Source organism: Bison bison, unplaced genomic scaffold (assembly GCF_000754665.1).
Source record: "Bison bison bison isolate TAMUID 2011002044 unplaced genomic scaffold, Bison_UMD1.0 scf7180017864079, whole genome shotgun sequence".
Lineage (NCBI taxonomy): Eukaryota > Metazoa > Chordata > Mammalia > Artiodactyla > Bovidae > Bison > Bison bison.
In genome coordinates, this window is record NW_011494651.1 from 1,946,318 (window position 1) to 1,946,828 (window position 511).

At 49.7% G+C, this 511-nt stretch overlaps 1 protein-coding gene across 1 annotated transcript in view; it reads right to left on the minus strand.

Moving 5' to 3' along the window:
* The window catches only part of LOC104986912 (polycystic kidney disease and receptor for egg jelly-related protein-like), a gene marked incomplete at its 3' end in the record, with an annotated part of 15,264 nt that extends 14,809 nt beyond the window's left edge, over nt 1-455 (minus strand). Inside the window, exon 1 of the mRNA XM_010837630.1 lies at nt 14-455. Within this exon, the coding sequence (XP_010835932.1) occupies nt 14-455 (442 nt within the window). The remainder of the gene's footprint in view (nt 1-13) is intronic.
* Between the last annotated feature and the right edge of the window lie 56 nt (nt 456-511).

Here is a 511-nt window from a genome sequence, read left to right on the forward strand (position 1 = left end):
CTTAGGCACCGACACAGATAAGTCATGGCTTCTGCCTCTTCTGAGGGCTCCTCGTACACGGGCTGCTTCATTTCCTCGTAGGCTGACAAAATCACTGCCTGAAATAAGTTGATCAATATGCAGATCATCACCAGCATGAAAGATGAGAGGAAGAGGACCCCGAGAACCCGGTTATTGAAAAATTCCGTGTTCTCAAAAGCTGAGACACAGTAGGAAAACATTGTCTGGGTGGCGTGGATCATGTCACTGTAGTTCCACTCGTGCTGCCCGAACACCAAGTACCCGAATGCCATGAAGACAAAGAAATACACGGACACCACCAATGCCATGTGGCAGATGCCAGGAAGGGCAATCTGGATGGCCCTCTGAGCCAGACGCACATCGTAAAAGACCCTGGAATACCGGAGCGTCTTCAGGATCGTCAGAAATACTAGGAAACCCAAAATCACCCTCATGGTGTGATCCACTTGAGCCACTGCATGAAAGGGAATGAAATCCTCAGGGTTCGACC